The following is a 19296-nucleotide window of genomic DNA, read 5'->3' as shown; positions in this document are numbered from 1 at the left end:
ATACTGAAATCTGTATTTTTTAAAATCTCTTCCTTCTAATTTGTTATTCTTTTCTAAATAACACACTGTTATTTACTCAACAATAGCACACAATTATCCTTGTTTTTATTTATTCGTTTAATTCTATAATCTTGGGCATTTTAGCATGCTTTTTAGCCGTAAATAAAGTCACCAGAAACAGACGGGACATTTCGAGATTTAGGATGGCCCAAGACACTACACTACCCATAATCCCCAGCTATCGTTTGGGACTACAGTCCGTTGACAAACCCCGTGATGTTGCGCCAAGGTTACGCCGAGCGTCAAGCTCTTTGAAATGGAACGAAACCACGGCAGACTATTCAAAACTGGACTCGAACGCCCCACCAGAACTACACATGCTGGCTATTGTGTTTCGCAACATGTTCTCTATGGCACGTCTCTACTGGGAATTGTAGTTTTAAAAGACGTTTTTCCCCAAATGTAGAAGTTGACAGTATTAAACTGTGTACAGCCCTGGAGGTTTAGGCGATAGGAAACACATTGGTGTGTACACATTTAAAACATGTAATTACTAAATGGGTGAAAATCGCTTGTATCCATAATGGGCAGCATTAATATATACCCACACGACAGCTCATTGTTACTTTGTTATTCTACTCCACTACAATTCAGAGGTTAACCTGGTATTTTTACTCCACTACATTTAGTTTAGTTACTTTGCAGATTCTGATTAATGATGTGGAATTTAAACAACCCTTAAAGCAGACTTTAGTTACACCTGAATACAATTCAGGGAAGGTGATTGTCAAGTGCCAACAATCAGGAGAGATATTTGATAGTTGGTGCTTGAGAAGACTAAACATTTATCTGCAGATCTTTATAAAGTATATTCATTACTCGTTATTCTCTACTAATAGTTAATTAAAAACTGTATAATGGCTATTTTGCATATCCCTTTCAAGATTTCAAGGTTTTCTAAGGTGTATTGATCTTATACACAACTTGGGTCGCAGGTTCCTCAACAGACATCTATCAATATGTGTGTACTGTATACCTCCACCATTAAACTGTCATATTCTGCACATTTCTTATTCTATCTACATACATAAGAGTATAATTAATGTGTATAATATCATTTAAAATAAGTGTTTCAACATAGTTAACATTGCAGGAAAGCAATATTTTAGACGTTAAGTACTTTGTCAGGCTTAATATTCATCTGTAGATGGATACCCCCAGAGCTTTTTTCTTGTTTAAAAGAAGACCTTAACCTAAAGTATTTTTTAATGTGTTAATAAAGGTTAATTCGTTTTTCTGTTTTGCACATCCTCCTATTAATATCTTTGAACATCCAGCACTAAACTGTTTTATTGTAGAGATCACTTAGTATCTTCTTGACTTTTTATATTCTATATTTCTATCATTGACCTTCTACTTTCCCCCTATGAAAGTATGTACTCTTAATATTGTTTTGATCAAATAAGATTATTCAACAAAAATAATTCAATAACATGCTTTAACCACTAGGCGGTGCACACAAGGTACACACAGCATACTAATAATAACTTTGTATTATGTATAACATCTGAAGATGTGTAATTTTATTCATGTTTTTACATAATTTTACAGGATATTGCTATACTATTTCTCTTGTTTTACTTCTTCACATTAATATCTGATTTGTAAAACATCACAGACAGAAAGGCATAGGCTATCCTTCATTTAATAGTAAGCTATTGAAATTGTGATTCCATAGATGTGTCTCCCATCACCCAAATCCCCTGACTATTCTCTCAACTCAGTATTTAGATTCTTATATTCAAAGAAAATCAGTAATATCTTTAAAAACTACAAGTCCTTTTTTATCAGCTGTGCACCGTTATGGTGTAAATATAACCAATATACCAATTGGATCAAATATAAAAGTCAGCCGAATTACTATTGATACTGCAAGGAGACGTATTTTGTGAAAAGAAATTGAAGATGTTGTTTAATTGTTGATATATTTATGATCCACGTCAAGTATTCAGTTTTGGCAGCAGTTCTCCTGTTTGTCTCTCTCTATAAATAAAGAATTACGGCAGATGTGTAATATTTAATGCAGCCGAACCGTGTATTACAATGCCGTTATGTGATGACTTCCAAAGAGAAAAGCAAGCACACTCTGAATTAGGTATTATTTTATTTTTCGTTGTCGGATATCATATCTCCATATCATATCAACACCATATCCCAGCGTGCATTGCGGCTAAAACATCCAATCAACAAGCTTCAAGCTGAGGATCTTGGGTAATCAGTTTAGTGGGTTTGTGGTGTGTATCGCTCAAAATGTCCCGTCTGTTTCCGGTGACTTTATTTACGGCTAAAAAGCCCAAGATTATAGAATTAAATGAATAAATAAAAACAAGGATAATTGTGTGTTATTGTTGAGTAAATAACAGTGTGTTAAAAAGAAAAGAATAATAAATTAGAAGGAAAAGATTTAAAAAAATACAGATTTCAGTATTTTGAGGCTCTGAGCCCCATTTCTTTTCCTCAAAGACGACAAAAAAAGTCCGACATTATACGATTTAAAATAAAAACAAATAAATAAAAAGATAAAACACTGGCATGTAATACGTTAGAATAAATAGAATGGTTTTAAATAATAGATGAGAGTAAATCTACTTCACTTTACAGCCCTGCCCACTTTTGGGGAAACCAGCGCTGTCATTTGAACGGCGATCAAGCCTGAAGTCACAGAGCTCTTCTGATACTGTCCTTTCTTCTTAGAGGAAGTACAGAAACACGTAACTCTGGATTTGTTTTAATGTTTGAGGTGCAATAAACGACACAGCAGCTTTTTGGCATGTTAAAACTATTATGTTCTGCCTCGCTCATGAGAGTAACAGCTGGCGAAATTACAGCCTCGCCTACTGATTTTAATTTAACCATATATCGAGCCCGATTGTCGATTTCAAAGGTGTGCTCTAAAATGATATTTATAAATAACTAATTATCATTATTATAAGCAAGACAATAAATGGCAAAGATATGTAGAAAATAAACGTATTTAAGTTACATTCATAACTAACGTAACGTGGAAGAAAATATGCTTCTAGAAGATATGTAGAAAATAAACGTATTTGAGATACGTTCATAACAAACGTAACGTGGGAGAAAATACGTTTCTAGAAGATATGTAGAAAATAAACGTATTTGAAATACGTTCATAACTAACGTAACGTGGGAGAAAATACCTTTCTAGCTAAACGTAATTGAGAATGCAGTTTAGTTCTGTGGGAACGTAATTTTTAGGAGACAGGGTTGTTTAATACACATGTTCATTTGAATCAGATGTACTGATAATATAAATCTTTAAACTTCTTCTTACCTTTAAAAGTCCGTCACGAACGGTCTATTATGCTGCAACTCCACAGCTCTGCCAGCCTTGGCGCTAACTTCCGGGGAACGATTGAGAGGCTCCACGATCCGCCATTGCTGTAAAAAAGTGGTCCATTGGAGTGAACGGAGATGTCGTAACTCTTCTATTAAATGGCTCTGGGCAGTGCACTAGTTCGCTAACGTTGTCCGTGTCAACACCATGTCAACACCAGACAGTCCGCACACACCCAAGACCGCAATCATGGCAGAAGCAAAACATATATAATTTTCACTCCGAGTGGGAGGATGATTATTTTTGTATCTATTCCAATTCAAAGTCCATCTGTCTCATCTGCAATGTGAGCGTGGCTTTATCGAAGAAGGGTAATTTAGGAGCGGCATTTCAAAACAGTGCACAAACGCTACGAGACGGAATTCCCTCCTGACTCCTATTCTTTCACACACAGTGACGTCACGAGCTACCCGCGAAAATACGCCATTTTGCTGGAGGTGCAAAGCTAAACAGCTAGCTAACAGAGCGCAATCGTTTTTCTATTTCTATTTCTATTCTGAAGAAATCGCTGTAGGCCTATGTCTTCGGATTATATCTCTGGACTTGAGGGGTGTGCTCTCAGTCGTTACCGGCGTAAACTAGAGCTGTGTGGGTTGTCTGATTGCCCTTACAGACTTCCTGCAGATTCATGGAAAAATGACCCTCGAAAGTGGCCTCCGGTGGATTTTGGCAACATCTATGTGTATCTTCTGGAAACACCAGGGGGGTATACTACGAAGCAGGATTTTCGCTTAGCCGGCTAAATTCAGGGAAAACTCCGGCTTTCCGGTCATCCGAAGCTGGTTCTCTTTTTAGCAGGCTAGATCTCCATGGTAATATATGCTAAGCAGCTAACCTGGTCGGGACCAGGTTAGGTTGCAGGCTAAGAGATAAGCCTATGAAAGCTCCGCCTATCGACCAATGAAATCTCTGTAAAATGGCGTCACCATTTGTAGATGACACTGTGGAGCTTGGAGCTCGGATTGTGAGAGGCGCTCTCAGACAGGAGAGGATTTTTAGGGAAAGAATAAACCCTTTGGCTTTCCCTGAAGAGTATTTGTATGAAAGATACAGGTTCTCATCAGAGGGGCTGACTTATCTGTGTCAGCTCCTCGAGCCATATATTGCTAATGCCACACATCGGAGTTGTGCCCTTACAGTACCGCAGACTTTATGTATCGCGTTGCGCTACTTTGCAACCGGCAGTTTTTTGTATGCCGTGGGGGATGCAGAGAATCTCAGCAAAAATGCAGTCTGCCGTGCTATACATAAGGTCGCACATGCTCTGACAGGGCTCATAGAGTCCTTTGTTGTGTTTCCTGGCACATGTCCCACGCAGACGATCAAAGAGAGATTTTACAGCATGGCAGGTAAGTGATTATATTTTTACAGTGAATGTTGTTCCTATGACGTACACCGTTGTATAATAAATGCAGCCTACTATTTCATAGGGTTTCCCAGGGTGCTTGGCTGTATCGACTGCACACACGTACCGATCTCTGCGTCCCTGGGAGAAAATGAAGGCGACTATGTCAATCGCAAATCCATCCACAGCCTCAACATTCAGGTACATCTTGCACATTCACTAGACCACACATTGAAGTCTGGGTGATTAAAGGAACTCAGATTTAAATATTCACACAGTAGGCTACATGTTTCACACTTGGACTATCTTTATCTACAACATGGGCTCATTGCAAATGAACACTGATGCTACACTGACTATGATGCTCTTTTTGTGGAAGTAGGCTTTTTAACCCCAAATGCTTTTGCAGGCCACATGTGACCACAGGGGTATAATCACCAGCCTTGTGGCAAAGTGGCCTGGGTCAGTTCATGACTCGAGGATCTTCGCAGAGTCTTCACTGTGTCACAAACTCGAGCAGGGTATGGCAACTGTACATTCTTATTGTTTTGTGCCTCTTAAACTGCCTTTTGTGTATACTTATGGAAATGTTCCTTTATCTTCAGGGCTCTTCAGTGGAGTGCTGCTCGGGGACAGGGGTTATGCCTGCCAGCCATTCCTTATGACCCCGTATCCTGACCCTGGTGAAGGGCCACAAACCAGTTTCAATGTGGCCCATGCCAAAACCAGGGTCCAGATCGAAATGACATTTGGCATACTGAAGGCCAGATTCACCTGCCTGCGGGGGCTCAGAGTGGCCCCTGAAAGAGCATGCCGCATCATTACGGCCTGTGTTGTGCTGCACAACATTGCCACAATGAGGAAGGAGAGAGCCCCTCCTGCAGACCCCCAACCTCCTGATGTGGTAGACCCCATCACCCTGGACTACCCTACTGGCAGGGCTGTCAGAGATGCCATCTCATTGACATTTGCACAATAAAAAAAATATAACACACAGAGAGAGAGGCCTTGGGTGATTTATGTTAGAGTTTTTATTTATTTCTCATCCATTCCTGAAGGAAAAAGAGAAAAGAATGTATTTTCTGGTTAACTTTTTCTGTAAAAAAGGAATTTCTCTTTTAGGTATCCTAAAACATAAAGGTCACCTTATGCACCTTTCATTTGACTTGAAAATAAATGATCGAATGTTACACAATTACCTGTCTTTCTCTGTCCAATGTCTGCACCTCCAACTTCGTTTTTTTTATTAGCAGGGCATTCAGTTCTATGCGTTGGGCATTCATCTGTACAGTTTGCACTAGGGTCCTTTTGTAAAGCGCCCTCACAGAGTCTACTTCAGCCTGAAACACATATATGTTGCTTTAACATTCAAGCATGGCTCACAGCAAGAAAGCTGACCATTTTATAACGTGCCTATACTTTTACATTTAGTTTAATTAATTACCTGTCGTGTGGAGGCCCTATATGTGGAGGCCCTGGAGGTCCCAGGCTGCGGGGGAGGAAGAGTTCCTTCTTCCTACAAATTGAGCAAAGCAAATATATTTTCAATAGAGAGTAGTTATTTGTCCCATGTCCCACCACCATGTGCAAGTAATCAGAAAGAATCAATTAAAGCAACGTGTTCACACCCTCTCTATCTGTGTTAGGGCAAATTGAAAACTTCATATCATTGTAGTGTTGCACAGTGTACCGATACTTGAAAGGTACCGCGATACCCTGCCGTTAAAAACGGTACGATTCCTCCGTTTCATTAGTATCGGTACTTTAAGAATGACGGGGGAAAGTACTCCCGTGAAAAAACGCCGTTTAATAAGAGCCGTGTGTGTTCAGCGCTCTGCTTCCACTCCTTGCACTGCAGCCGTGCCTGCTGTCCCGCTCCTCTCAAGCACGTTCTAAGTCCCTCCCCTCTCTCTTGCACGCGGCCACGCGCTAGCTGCCAGAGCATGTGAGAAAACGAGAAGCATGGCTGCAAGTGGGAGTGCAACTGCCGCTGCGCCTCGGCTTGTTGACAAAAAAGACGCCAGAAGTCTGTGAACGGGCCGTTCAGGTGTTCAGAGCAGAGCTTCCTGTCGGAGCAGCAGAGCGTGATGTGCACTGAAACGTTTTTCTGTCGCAATATTATCGTTGAGCAAACTTAACTAGCAAACTAGCATCACTATCTGCTAACGTTAGCTTTAGCCTTCGTTTTCTATTAGTTTTTTTCATAGTCTATAAACGGAGGTGGTATAAGTAGCCTATATATCTTGTACTTGAGTAAAAGTAGAAATACCCAGGTCTTGTACTTGAGTTAAAGTAGAAGTACCAGAATGTAGGAACAATCCTGCAATCAAAATGTTCCTCAAATAAAAGTACAAAAGTATTATCATCAAAATATAGTTAAAGTAGCGACACAAGTAGAAGTGCTCAGGTCTTGTACTAAAGGACCAGAGTGTAGGAATACTCTGTTACAGTAAAAGTACTGCATTCAAAATGTTCCTCAAGTAAAAGTATTAAAGTAGCGACAGTAAAAGTAGTCATTGTGCAGATTGGTCCATTTCAGAATAATATATATGATATGTTTTATAATGATTGATCATGAAAGTGTTCTCAAAGCTGGTAAATGTGCAGCTAGTTTGAATGACTTTGTAGACTGCAGGGTAGCTGGTGGATTTACTCCAGGTGGAACTAAAGTCTGATTTAACACTTGATTATATCTCACATCATTCATCCAGATCTGTGAAGTAACTAAAGGGATTAAATACATGTAGTGGAGGAAAAGTACACCATTATTTCTGAACTGTAGTGGATTAGAAGTACAAAGTAGCAAAAGAAACATTGAAATACTTAAATAAAGTACAAGTATCTCAAAATTGTACCCAAGTAGTACTTGAGTTTATGAATTTAGTTACTTTACACCAGTGGCTATAAAGATAGAAAGACTAAGCCTTGCACAGAGGCATGAAAATACATTTTCAAAATGCTCAACAGTGCTGCCAAAATGTTAAACTCACTGCTACACAATTAAAATAAATGCTTTTATATATATTTATATTAGATGTGACTCTTTGGCGTTTCTGTTCTTAGTAACACTGCTGCTTTAGTTGTTCTGACTGCTAAAATCATCTGTTATTCCTAATTTTAAAGCCGATATTCCATGTTTCCCTTTTTTTAAGAAAAGAATCGGAATCGCAATTCTTGACTTGGTATCGGTATCGAAACCAAAATGTTGGTATCGTGACAACACTATATCATTGGTAATAAAATACTAAAGTGTACCGGCAGAGCGCTCTCCGAATACACAGACAGCGTCTCATCATCATCATTCAGGCCCTCCTGAAAAAAACAAGACATGTAAATGGTCTATGTTAGCCATATTCAGCGACCATATAGGGCGACATACCAAAGGTTACGTTACCTCTGTATGAGGTAGTTGCTCATTTTGGGGGTGGGGCAGCAACACCACGTTCTCCCCATCATCTGCAGAACAATAAAATAGGCCAACATGTTACTTACTCCCACAAAAATAGATATATAACATTGTGTTTTATAGCATCCCAGCTATTTATAGATCCCTGACTCTTACCCATGAAACGGTGGTGGGAGCTGCTGCCACCAGGGTTTGAAGAGACCCCCCCTTCCACCCCTACCATCAAGGGCCGACCCACATTGCTGCTGAGGGCCAGCTCCTCGGCAGGGGTGAACTCATTTGGAGGAGGGCCCCCTCCTGTCTTCCTCTGCTCGGTTTTTTTCTTGTTGGCTGCAAGAAGTGTGAAAAAATGTGACCGCTTTCCTTTACAGTTATGAAACACACACTAATTGAAGCAATACAAAACGTGTAGTTCTATTTTTAATATCTCAAAAGAGGGAAACTTACCAGATTGAATGATGTTCTTATATTTCACTTTTACTTGTTCCCATGTCCTTTTCGACCCGCCGGGGTTACATCTGAAAAACGAAAACAAAATGTCATGTAGCCTACAGCTTGAATTAAAAAAAGTTCTAGAAATTAAAAGGATTACAACAATATTAGTCTTAAAGTCCACTTGTGACCCTCGGTCGATGATATTATAATGAAAAAAAGGCTGCCACTCAATGATCAATTTGGTATTTTAATGACTATGTATCCAATAAACTAGATTAATTAATTAATGTGGAAGGGCCGGATTTATTTTTGTACATGACTGCCGTGCATCCATTACACTTTTTAAAGCTGTGCAGCTCTGCACGCTGTTGCATATATATATATAGGCCTATATATATGCGCCTGCGTATTTTACTTACGCATTCACGGAGTCTGCAATATCCTGCCAACTTTGCTTGCGCCGTTTGGCAGCCACAAGTGTGCTACTTTTAGCCTGAATTATTGGTTTCAAATCCTGGTAGCGGCTCATAATGATTGTCTGCTCCTCCGCAGTGAAGTACATAGCTCTAGATTTCTCCATGTCTGTGATTGGTCGAATACTCCAGATACCACCCCTTTTATGTGAACGCGCACCTAACTAGATAGGACACGGCTGGTTTGAGCGATCCACTTGATAACCCGTGTCCAGGGTTGGGTTGTAACGGAATACATGTAACGGCGTTACGTAATCAGAATACAAAAATCAAGTAACTGTATTCAGCTCGCGTTACATTTGAAAAACGAGTAATCTGATTACAGTTACTTTCGTAAACCTGAAGTGAATACATTTTGGATTACTTATTGGAATTATTGGTGGAAAGATTTCCTCACAACATTTAATATTCATTACTAAAGGTACAGCGGAATCATCACAGCGCACAAAACCTATTACCGTCGCAGATGGGCCAAAAAAGCGTTTGAAAAAAAATCGCGGGTCCGCTCGCTCTGAAACAATAACAACGAAACATGGAGGAACAAAAGTCTGCGTTTAAATCGCGTGTGTGTATATAGAGGTGTGTGTGGTTAAAACACATCAGCCTGCGGTCGCTCTTTAGCCTTACTAATGATTATTTCTGAAGGTAAACACAGTGAAGGCGGTGCGAAAGGCGGTGCGAGCTCGTCTTCTCAGAGGCTGAGTTAACCCTCCCGCTGCCTCCTGGCGCTGCAGAGATGTCATGAAGTGAAGCAGGTTTTCCTTCTATAAAACAGCTGCGGGCAGCAGATACCGTGAGAGTCACAGACATGAATTCATAGATCAAGGCAGACTGGTGCACACACTCTCCTCTCCTGTTTTGCCAATCCGGTGCTTAAACAAATATAGCTCTACACCCCTGGCCGAAATGTCCTTAAAATGAAGTCCGAGTTCGACATTTTAATTCATGTCCTGCCAGGGCCGGACTGGGACAATAAGTCAGGCCGGGAATTATACACCCAGCCAGGCCACTACCAGTTTTTTGTGCCATTTTGCTGGATTTATTTGTCAATATTTACAGCGTTGCTGCCCGTAGTGATAGCCCTCCAAATCTACTACCAAAAATTAAACATATGGAGATGGGTTACTATTTAAACAAATGTGCAAATATATTTAGGAACCTATTCATGTGAACATATTTTAAGTGTAGGTGGACCTCAAATCCTATAGGGGGTTCCGGGGGCATGCTCTCCCGTTAAGATTTTTTTTTAAATGTTGGACTTAAATGCATCAATCTGGTGCACTTTGAGGGGGAAATAAAGAGACTACACCCACATGAAACAGAACTGTATACATTTAAATAATCATAAAATCATAAGAACATGACCATAACCAATAACATACCATATCCAATATGAAAAAACATTGAAACTTATTTGTTTTTGGTTCATTTATAGTTGTGAGTGTGTCTGTGCTCCTGAACCAGCCTCTCCTGTCTCCCTCCTCTCCCTCCTCTCCCCCCTTCTCCTCTTTGAGGCAGCAGCAAAGACTAGTTTTAGCTTAGTTTTTAAAGTTTACCTTACATTTTTTCACCTATTAACGTTTTTTTATTATTATTCATGCATATTTTACTAATCGGTCCCCCTTCAAATGGAAATATGTGTTTACATAAATGGTGACCAAACCGTGAGACCCACTGAGAACTAAGTTAACTATTCTAACACTCAGCAGAGTCCTTTACCTCACCTGAGCTGTAGTTATCAGCCTCTCAGTCTGACAGCAGAGGACTCTCCTCCACCTTGTTGTTGAAACAGCTCTTTATATCCGTTAGCGCAGCTAGCTAGCGCCAGATGCTAACAACAACAATAGCCTACACGTAACCGGTGCGCCCGCTTTCTCTCTCTTGCTCACTTGCGCCACACATACACACACACCCTCCCGAGCTTGAATGACACACAGAGACCAATCGATCGAGGGCATTAGTATATGGTCTGTATGAAAGTGGCCATGTCATGTAGACAGCCAGTTACCCTCTTTGAGGCGGAGTCAGACCCACATTTGCGCAGCATTGCGTTCACAATACATACATAAAAAAAATCCTCAGGCCAGCAGGCCACTTAGCAGGCCAGGCCATCGGGAAACCTCCCGGTGCTCCCGATGGCCAGTCCGGGCCTGTGTCCTGCCAACACTGGCAGGACAGAAGGCGACACGCCCTTTCTAAGCCGTGTCCCTCACTCACTCTCCTCACATCCCAAGCTGCATCCCCAACAAGTGTATTATGTTGTTAAATCGTTTCAGATGTGATGTTTCAGTTGTGCTCTTGATAAGCCATTAAAACAGTAAAAACACGTTCAGTTTCCTTTTGCTTTTTGTGTCTCCTGTTCACCAAAACATACCCATTTTAGATGGAAAAAGAAAGTAATCCAAAAGTAATCTAAAAGTAATCTGATTACGTTACTTTTTAAAGACACGTAACTGTAACTGTATTTGGATTACTTTCAGAGCCATGTAATCAGTAATCAGTAACTGATTACATTTACAAAGTAACCCTCCCAACCCTGCCCGTGTCGCAGTACCGTTTAGCGAGAGCGCGTATGTTTTGGATTAGGCCAACCGGCTAACTCAAACATATCCAGGTTAGGTTGAACCAGCTTCGCAGTATAGAAAGGCGAAGTCCCTCCCTTTCCGGGAGCCTCCATGGGACCCCGGAAGCGTACAATTATACATTGAAGTCAATGGAGAGAGAAAGGTTATCTTTTGATCCCGTTTGAATTGTGCCACGAATGACACATATGATGTTTGTCAATTTAAAAAAATATTTTGCAAGTCAAAAAAATTAAAATGTGTCGTAAAACTGTGAAGTTACACATTTTTTTGTGTGAAACCGCTGAGTGAACTACAGGTCTCTCGTCTCGCACAATACGCGTCACCATCACAAAGATGGCCGTCACGTTAGCAAATTTCACCTGTTTCTTTCAGAATGAGAATAAAAGTATAAAACGAGGTGACTACAAGTCTGGACACGTTGAGAGCTGTACATACACGAAAGGGGAGTTAGTCGGTTCTGTAAGAGCAGCGGGACCGGCTTTACAAGATGTTGGTGAGTAATATGAGTGCAATGTGTAACGTTAATGTCAGCTAGCTAACATTAGCTAACAAGGTACACTAACGTGTTTTGTTTCAGTAACTAGTGTTCTCCTTTAGAACTTCGTGGTCTGTGTGTGCTGTGGATAACATTAGTGTTCACAAGAACAAGGTAAACTCCCGTGTTTTGTTTTAGTTGCTCTTCAGATTGAAGCGGCCAGTTTTATATCGCCTATACAGGATATTCTATACTGTATGTGTGATCTCCTTTTACATCTCGATGTGTCATTTGAGTTTATTTGCTGTGTGTAGATTCAAGGATTTTGGTGACATGAACATGACCATCGCGGAGGCAGTCCAGTTACCATCCTTCTGTCTCCGTGAGGAGGGTGGGTCATATATCACCCATACTGGCACCAGGTCCAAGGGCAGCTGCACATCACAGACCGGAGTCTCTGCTACTTTGTTGTGTGGACCACGAAGGAGGCGATCATCATCCTCATCCCCAAAGACCCTGCATGGCATGGAAATCTCCTCCTCCTGGAACAATTCTACACCCAGCATATGCTCCCTGTGTTGGCCAGTAGAGAGGAGGACATTTAAATAAACATACTCTTAACACCCTCAGACTCTGCGTTGTGTTCCGTATGTGCGATGGGTGTTATGCAGAGGGGAGGAAAACAGGACACAGCAGATTGGGATTGTGGTGGAGATGCTGAGCAGTTATTTAATTGTTGCATGTAATTATTATTATACTGCGTGCTTCTTAGTTATTCCATCTTTTGCTGTACATACATTGTATGCAACTCTATATTTACTTGTTATCTACCACACTTCCTTCTACATCATACACCATCATTATACATGATGGTGTATATAGGATATATATATTTGTATACATTACATATCTGTAAATTGTATAATTTAATTTTTCGTATTTGGGATTGTTGGAAACGTCTTTTTGATCTCTCTGTCTATAAACACAAACTGAGTAAGATTGACAATAAAGTTGACTTTGAAAAATATATATATTCTTTATGAAAATAGTTGCCTGTTGGCGAAATGAATCCAAATGAAACGTTGGACTGAACTACAACTACGCCTTTAAATCTCTACGGACTGTTCTTCAGTGGGATGGCAAGTTCCTATCTTTAAACATTTATTAGTTTTTTCTCAGAACAGATTTGATTGAAGTTAATTTAACTTTGCCGACCATGTAAGGTCATTATTAAAAAGGTACAATCAATTTGTTTAGGGTTGACTAAAATAATGATAAACATTTCATTTGGATAATTTACTGACAGAATAAGAAACTCAATAATGCTCTACTCACCTGTTCCTTTTTATAAAGTGAAACAGTTGAAACGATAGATTTTTAGTAAACTTAAAAACAACCTTCTCCAAAAGCTATCAAGGAATATACCGAATACTTATTTTAGAACTTTATTACATATTATTTGTATATAGTTTGAATGATCCATAATTGACAGAAGCTTGTGTTTACACTGACCTGTTACTCATATAGTAATGTCTTTGTAACTTCAGTAAACCACTACCTCACTAATTTCTTTTATTCATCACGGTTCAGTAAACTAAGTGACACATGAACCGGTTAGATCATTATAACAACGTAGGATTGCAACTCTTTGAAACTGTAGGTGGCTCTTAAAAGAGCCGTTGTGTTTGGGTGTGCTGGTCTCAGGTCAGTCTAAGCCCTCTCTCCGCGGATGCAGCTGGATGTCCTTGGGCATGATGGCGACCCTCTTTGCTTGGTTCATCTTACTGGGGGCAGCTAAATGGATGTCGGTGCAGTCCACAGTCATTGTGCAGTTGAAGGCAGAATGGATGAAGGCAGAATGAATGTATTATTGACTCCGAATGAAGCACAACTTCATGTCATACAATACATTGACTTTATTTGTAATTGTGTGAAAACATATGAGCATAATGATTAGCAAGCAGGACCTGCAGGAACAGAGCACGGTGATGGATGGAGCTGGGAAGAGAGAAGAATAAAGAAAACAGATCAACTTCATTTTCGGATATTAAAAATTCAATTTCAAAACAAGTTGCCGCTCCTACAGTTTTCTAGTGTGTAAAGATGATTTCACTTGACCTATGCAAAATATCACACTCAATACATGTGTGTCTCTGGGGGGTGCATTGTGCCTTTGATGTATATAAATAATATACCATAACCAAATACTATTACGTACAGTGGAAATCAGGTTGCCAGAGCAGGTCAGTGTGCATGTTCCTCAGGGTCTCAGCAGTTACAGGTGAGGGAAAGGAAATAAAAGAGAAAAAGGTCAGTAACAACACTTTAAAGTAACACAACAGTAACACTTTGAATAATTATCTCTTCTAATAATTTTCTCTCAGTAATCACTCAACTACTGTCTTTCCGACAAACAGATTGACTCACCCTTACTGTCATCACAATGAAACACGTCCAGAAGAATCTGTCATGCAAAGCTCCCTGCCTGCCTTCGACTCTCCCTGACTGCTTCCCTAGCACCCGGTGGATGGCGCAGTCGGCTACTCTTCAAATGTTTCACGAAATGCTTACCATCTACTCTTACTCTTACTTCATGTAATAAAATAATAACTTCATGGTAAGGCTACTAAAAATGACAAGGCTACGTAATGTAATGCTAACTAACGTGCTCGCTACTCGTCGCTACTAGCTAGGTAGCTAACTTGACTGTGTTCCATGCACAACATGTATATTACCTGAGATGTCTGATCCGGCGACTCCTGGTCCTTTCATCAGACGGGAAGCGATAGAACGAGCAAGTGGTTTGATCACTTATGTGATTACAACCTGGTACAAAGCACACATGCATCTTGTAAAAGTGAATTTATTTTTAGCAATCTCTTATTTATTGGAGGGAATAAATCGGTTATGAGATCTTCTTCTTCTTCTTCGCTTTAATTACGAGTCGCAACCACTTGGAGAATTATCGCCTGTGACATCACTTACGCGAGCCAGAATGGGATTTGGGATTTGTAGTCTTTGTAGTCGCGTATTTTTCATAGTCTTATATTTCAACAGTTTTACGACAAAATGTGACTTTTTTGACATGGAACTTATTGTTTAAGATTGACAAACATCATATGTGTAGTTCGTGGCACAATTCAAACGGGATCAAAAGATACGTGTTCTCTCTCCATTGAATTCAATGTTAATTTTTCGCTTCCGGGGTCCCATGGGCCGGAAGTAGATGGGCGTGACTTCGCCTCTCTATAGGCCCCAGGTGAATACCCCACTTGTCACAATAATATTATCATGCCATTGCATATATGTGGTATTTTAGAGTTGACTAGATATTGAATAAGGCAATAGACATGGGCGGCGCCAGGATTTTTTTGCTGCAGTAGCTTAGCAGTTGCTATATGACAGCACGGCGTTGCTAGTTAATTTTCAAAATAAACAAGCACGCGCCTGTTCATATTGTAGCGTTCACCGCTATTCAAGATCACTCAAGCCTTCAATGTCGAAAACGTTCTTTTTATTTACAGAACCAATCAATAGTGTAACACTCATGACTTTCACGTGACACACGCCGGAAAACGCACACACGCACACACACCTGGAAGGGGCGGTCTCTCCCTAACTCCCACCAACAACATTTCCTAAATAATGCACTTTTCCTCCTCTCTGGCCTCATTCTGTGACGCTCCTCCTCCTCCACCTCATTCTCAGGTCTCTTCTCCTCATTCACAATTCCCCGTGTTAGATCTCACTGTCAGCACGCCTCGAACAATGCGCCATGTCGGAAAATACAACACATTCTTGATTAATTTAAGATGACAATTTGTAACTGAGAGGAGTGACTGCTCATTTCTGCCGAGATGCTCAAAGGGTGAGACGCTGTGTCTGAGAATCACTGACTAGCAGAATTTGTATATTCTGGAGTGGAGCTCTGCAGAGAGCAGGGTGGAGGAAATGAGGGCAGTGGATCATCACGGAGAGGAGCAGCGCTAGTTCCACTGCAGTTCGTGGTAGCAGCTAGCTGGTCCTGCTGCTGCGGGTGCAGCGGGTCAGTTGGCGGGGGCACCTGTTCTTCGTGGTCCCAATCCTCCCGGTTTTCATAGTGAACATCGGGATCCTTGTGGATAGCAGGGTTGTCCGGCTGGACCGGCTCCGTTGGAGATCGCGGTCGTTTACGCTGACTTGTGACTGTGAGAAATGTTTCCATTTCCGATCTACTGAGAATTAGCCAAGTAATAGTTCACGCAGTAAATTACAACGACCCGCCCCTGATAGATCCCGCGAAAATGTATCATATTTATACACATTCTCGCGGCAGACCCCCAGCCCGTCTCCTCTGATGGATTTGAAGACTTCCTGGTGTCCCTTCTTGCTGCCTCCAACCCAGTCATGCCAGTTGGGCTCAGCCTCTTCGGCTCGACTTCTTCAAACTTCGCCCCAAAGAAAGCTGTTGTACCCTCACAGAAAGTCCCTCCAGGGCTGCGGTCCCTTTACAGAGGTGTGGAGGGTTTCAATTCCCTTGATGAGGTGTACAGTGCTGCCACACAAACTATGAAACTTGACCACAAAGATGTGGAGCATATTGGTAATGTCACCAAGCTGCAGTCCAAGTCTTTGGTGTGGTACGAGCAGAGGGCGGGTCGAATCACCTCATCCGTTTCCCACTCTGTTCTTCGCACCAGCACTACAAAGCCGTCACAGAACCTCATAAAATCCATATGTTGTGACAGGCCATCAAACTTGAAGACGACTGCAATTGTGTGGGGGAACGAACATGAACAAGTTGCCAGGCAGCAGTATGCTGACGGGGCCATCTCTTCAGTGCACAGTGATCTCAAAGTCAACAACTGTGGACTCCTCATCAAAAGGGAGCAGCCTTTTCTCGCTGCCTCTCCAGATGCCATGCTGGCATGCTCGTGTCATGGGATGGGCGTGTTGGAGATAAAGTACCCATTTAAATTTCGTGAGATGAGTGTAGAAGAAATGAGCAAGGAGAAAGACAGTTGTCTGGACCAGAATCTCGAGCTCAAGGAGTCACACCAGTACTACACGCAAACGCAACATCAAATGTATGTGACTGGTGCAAGCTATTGCGACTTCCTTGTGTGGCTGCCCACTGGGGGTCATGTATGCACAGTTTTCCCTGACAAGGAGTACACCCTAACTTCTGTGCCTGTTTTAACAGCATTTTGGGACGGACATATTCGCCCTGAGCTGTTGTTCAGAAAGTTGGAACTGGGTACTAAGCAAACTGAACATGACAACAAGCAGGGTCATTGTTCGTGTGGCTCCGCAGATAGTGTACCCATGCTAGGGTGTGATGATGACAAATGTACACACCAATGGTTCCACTGGGCTTGCGTTGGCATTACCAAGGAGCCTAGGTCCAAAACGTGGTACTGCCACAATTGCAAGTCGAGCAACACCAAGAGAAAGCGACAAAGGAGACAGTGAACGTTTCGACAGTGAACGTTTTTCAAAGTGTATGTCGTATATCCAATTCTGCCATGTTTTTCAAAGTATGTGTAGTATAGTTTTTCAAAGTATGTGTCGTATATCCAATTCTGCCATGTTTATAAATGTGTGTTCATGTTATGTTCATGTTTAATAAATGTTTATATCCGAGAAGGATTATTAATTCTGCTCGTATGTGATCTCATATTGTGGATCATTGTAGTCCTTCATAAACCCAGATGAAATTACAATTGAAACGATATTGTTGGCAACATGTATTATTTATGGAACACAAACAAATCCATGAAACTCTTATACAAAGACACCAGGTCAATATTTGAACAAAGAAAATAATACAGAAAATATGGATGGAATCCTAAGTAAAGTATCACAGAATCAACATACAAAATATAACATGGTCAACTCTAAATGTAAGCATGTGAACTAGCAACCACACATACAAATTCATTCCTTGTATACAATCCCACCTCCAAGGTTAGTCAAAATTGCACATACCCCAACTATCTTATCTGCACTTGATTTGTCTACCTGATCTGCCTCATCCTTCAGAGATTTAATATGCCGAATCGGCAAAGTGCCTTGCAAAATAACAAAACGGTTTTTCATTAGGCCAATCCCACGCTCAATATGAATTCTCACCGATGACAATTTCCTAGAGGATTCAAGATCTTTGGCTGGTAATTGACTCTGCCCTTTAGTGAATGCTGGTGTGAGCAGCTCTACACCAGTAATACCCGCAAACTCTTCCTTCATTGTAAACCCCCTATCCGCTAGAACTTGGTCACCCGGGTGATGGTCACATTTAGTCAAGAATCCGCTTTGATGTACTATTTCCACATCGCTCACCCTCCCACCCCAGGCATCAGACAGAAAACAAATGGCACCAAGTGGGTTACATCCAATAAGAAACTTCATAGTGGTGTGACGCTTATAATTTGACCAGACTTGGGCACGAGCTTTAAGGTTCCCTGGAGATTCAATGAACACTTCAAAACAATCTATGATACAAGTCAGTCTAGGGTACAGAGCCTTGAATGCAGGTGGCATATTAGAAAATATGCGCTCCCTCTCTGGCCAACTAACAACACGCTTCAGTTTCACAAAGGCTACATCCATCCACTTCCAAAAATGATCTATGAGCGTGCTCTGAGGGATGCCTACCTGGTCTGCCAAATACTCAAACTTCATGCCATGTTTCAACTTTACTATCATATAAAAAAACTGATCAATGTAGGGGATGGATGGGGTACCTTTGCATATCAACGAAACTAGCAAGAATTGAAAAGTTGCTAGAAAAATGGGCCAAGTTAGTCCGGTGTAATACTGACACTTCTCATTGTTATCAGCAACAGTGTTCGAAGACAGCCGGACAGAGTTTAGGATGGCCCTAGCATGGTCCCTCTCAGCAAAAGCAGCATCTCTTTCCGCCCTGAGTGCAGAGATCTCATCAAAGAGCATCTGTTGAGGCACGGAAGGTGGATACACTGAAATGGTCGACGGTTGAGGCGAATCAGGAGTAGGTTGATGCTGTGGAGGTTCGGAGGATGCAAGGGATGTGTCCTGCACTCCAACAGGGACTGCGTAAGCCACTCTGCACTTCTTTTTTGAGGGCCCATTTGCTTTGCCAAGCATCTTCTTGCCATGACGAGACATAGCATTCGAGAACCTAATACACACAAACATTACA

The 19296-nt window shown here is 41.2% G+C and overlaps 1 protein-coding gene across 1 annotated transcript; it reads left to right on the top strand.

The window, feature by feature from the left end:
* Positions 1–4334: 4334 nt before the first annotated feature.
* LOC117456864 (putative nuclease HARBI1) lies at positions 4335–5742 on the top strand. Its single transcript, XM_034096710.2, has 4 exons — positions 4335–4767; positions 4849–4964; positions 5173–5284; positions 5369–5742. The coding sequence occupies exons 1-4, from the start codon at positions 4335–4337 to the stop codon at positions 5740–5742; spliced, it is 1035 nt and encodes a 344-aa protein (XP_033952601.1).
* The last annotated feature ends 13554 nt before the right edge of the window (positions 5743–19296 follow it).

This window comes from Pseudochaenichthys georgianus, chromosome 13, assembly GCF_902827115.2.
Source record: "Pseudochaenichthys georgianus chromosome 13, fPseGeo1.2, whole genome shotgun sequence".
In the NCBI taxonomy this organism is placed as follows: domain Eukaryota; kingdom Metazoa; phylum Chordata; class Actinopteri; order Perciformes; family Channichthyidae; genus Pseudochaenichthys; species Pseudochaenichthys georgianus.
The sequence above is the reverse complement of the archived record's forward strand: the minus strand, read 5'-3'. Positions and strand labels throughout refer to the sequence as shown.